Here is a 2,711-nt window from a genome sequence, read left to right as displayed (position 1 = left end):
AAAACTTGTATCCAGTTCGTTTGCAACATCTGTTATTTGCAATAAAATATGTTTAAATCAACTGAATGCAGCTACTTATATAATAATAGACCTAAACATAAATCTGAAACTAAATATATTATTTTACCACCCTATTTTCAGACGATTCTTTCGCTAGTTTAAATTTTAAAAAAGTTCAGTATTTATTTGATACTAAAAGATATCCACAATAAGACGCTTTATATTTTATTAATATTGAAATATCCTTTCTAAAACAATTACTTATAATAAAGTTATAAAATGTTTAGCATTCGCAACGGTTTCGTTTGATTTGCAATCTGATTAAACCTTATCAAATAGAAGGCAAACTCAAATGATAAAAAGGTTCCATATTTGGTTTTATTCCTCACCTATAATAATTATACTTTATTATTTATGGCGTATGTGATGGCCAATAACTTAGATTTTCGCTTCGGCGATTTTCCACCAATCCGAGACCAATAAGGGGCGATAACTCCATAGTCAAAATTAAGTCACGACAACCGTCTATCAGATGAAGGGAAGTAACTCAAACGCTAAAACTATACCTGTGCACTAAAATTCCTTATCAGCTAATAATGTAAGTAATTCTTATCCCAAGCATGAAACAAGTCTTCATTGTGATAACTTAAATTATTATAAGAAATATTTTTTAATACCGTGATCCACACTCTGTACCGTAAACTACAGTTTGCTACGTCTGCTTGATGTAGCAGAGTGTAGCTTACAGCTGACAGTGTAGAGCGTAGATTAGGATATGGTTTAATCAGATTGTTTGATTTGGTGACGTATTTTTAATGTCAAAACTTTCCCCGAAAATGGATGCGTTTTCTGAAAGAAACTACACGCGAATCTAAAGTTTTTGTATTTTCTTTGGTTTCTGTTGTCTGTTCCTTTGTGTTGGTTTCTCCTTGGTTCCTGTTGTTGTCTTGGCTCTTTTTGTTGTATGTTCTTTTGTGTTGAATTGGTTTCTGCTTGGTTGTTGTCTGTCCTTTTGGTTTGGTTTCTAATTGGCCCTGTTGTTATATATCCTCGTGTTTTTGTTTCTCCTTGGTTTCTGTTGTTGTCTGTCCTTTTGTTTTGGTGTCTACTTGGTTCCTGTTGTTATATTTCCATTCTTGATTTCTTCTACATTCCTGTTGTTGTCTGTCCTTTTGTTGTGGTTTTTCCTTAGTTCCTGTTGTTGTCTGTCCTTTTGTTGCGGTTTCTCCTTAGTTTCTGTTGTTGTCTGTCTTCTTGTGTTTTTTTTCTCTGTATCTGTTGTTGCCTGTTCTTTTTGGTTTTTTCTTGGTTCCTGTTGTTGTCTTTTTATTTTTATTTTTTCCTTAGTCCCTGTCGTTGTCTTTCCATTTTTGGTTTCTTCTTGGTTCCTGTTGCTGTCTGTCCTTTTGTGTTGGTTTCTCCTTGCTTCCTGTTGTTATCTGACCTTTTGTGTTGGTTTCTCCTTGCTTCTTGTTGTTATCTGTCCTTTTTTGTTGGTTTCTCCTTGCTTACTGTTGTTATCTGTTTTTTGTGTTGGTTTCTTCTTGCTTCCTGTTGTTATCCGTCCTTTTGTGTTGGTTTCTCCTTGCTTACTGTTGTTATCTGTTTTTTGTGTTGGTTTCTTCTTGCTTCCTGTTGTTATCTGTCCTTTTGTGTTGGTTTCTCCTTGCTTCCTGTTGATGTCTGTCCTTTTGTGTTTGTTTCTCCTTGCTTCCTGTTGTTATCTGTCCTTTTGTGTTGGTTTCTTCTTGCTTCCTGTTGTTATCTGTCCTTTTGTGTTGGTTTCTCCATGCTTCCCGTTGTTGTCTGTCCACTTGTTTTGTTTCCCCTACGCTCCTGTTGTTGTCTTTCCATTTTTGGTTTTCCTACGTTCCTGTTGTTGCCTGTCCTTTTTGGTTTCTCCTTGCTTCCTGTTGTTGTCTGTCCACTTGTTTTTGCTTTCCCTACGCTCCTGTTGTTGTCTTTCCATTTTTGGTTTTTCCTACGTTCCTGTTGTTGCCTGTCCTTTTTGGTTTCTCCTTGGTTCCTGTTGTTGTCTGTCTTTGATATTTTGTTTCTTCTCGGTTTCCGTTATTGTCTTTCATTTTTTGGGTCCCTTGAGTTCCTGTTTTGTTGTTTCTTTTCTTTTTTAAGTGACTCCTCAGCTCTAATTGTTATCCTTCTCAACCAACTTTGATTTTAAATGGGTTTTTTGTGTGCTTAATCTGTGATATATATGTTTTCTTATTGTTAAATTTGTAAATCGTACGTGTATAAATGCATTCGTTTCGGGTAAATAGCGCATGTTTGTCCCAGCTTATTTGGTATAATATGCAGTGAATTTAGGATCTTTGCAAAAGCGTATGGTTTAAGTGTAATTTTCAAGCTCTGACATACACTGCTTTGCAGAAGTCATTTTTTTTAATTTTAAATGAAAGTTCATTTTGCATTTTGCAAATTGCAATTTAAACGTTGTCTTTGTGTTATGAAGCGTTTGTAATTTACAAAATGTACAACCAGACAAGCTACGCAGGGTATGGTATAATTCTATTGATGGTACAGAAGTCTAAGTGCTGTTCAAATCCGTATCGATATAATCTTAAAATGTCACTTTTAAATTTATCTCAAGTTGTTAAATTTGACACTATTTAGGTCACAAAAGCTTTCGTAAAATCTCAAAATTAAACGAAGAAAAGCAATCAAAAGGGTTTAATATATTTAAACAAGAAATT

General features: G+C 34.5%; 1 protein-coding gene across 1 annotated transcript; it reads right to left on the bottom strand.

Moving 5' to 3' along the window:
- Nucleotides 1–1,105: 1,105 nt before the first annotated feature.
- Nucleotides 1,106–1,969, bottom strand: LOC110448619 (vicilin-like seed storage protein At2g18540). Its single transcript, XM_021494976.1, has 2 exons — nucleotides 1,833–1,969; nucleotides 1,106–1,403 (listed from the first exon to the last, which is right to left on the bottom strand). The coding sequence occupies exons 1-2, from the start codon at nucleotides 1,967–1,969 to the stop codon at nucleotides 1,106–1,108; spliced, it is 435 nt and encodes a 144-aa protein (XP_021350651.1).
- Between the last annotated feature and the right edge of the window lie 742 nt (nucleotides 1,970–2,711).

Source organism: Mizuhopecten yessoensis, unplaced genomic scaffold, assembly GCF_002113885.1.
Source record: "Mizuhopecten yessoensis strain PY_sf001 unplaced genomic scaffold, ASM211388v2 scaffold4121, whole genome shotgun sequence".
Classification (NCBI taxonomy): Eukaryota; Metazoa; Mollusca; class Bivalvia; order Pectinida; family Pectinidae; genus Mizuhopecten; species Mizuhopecten yessoensis.
This window is presented reverse-complemented; position numbering and strand designations above follow the sequence as displayed.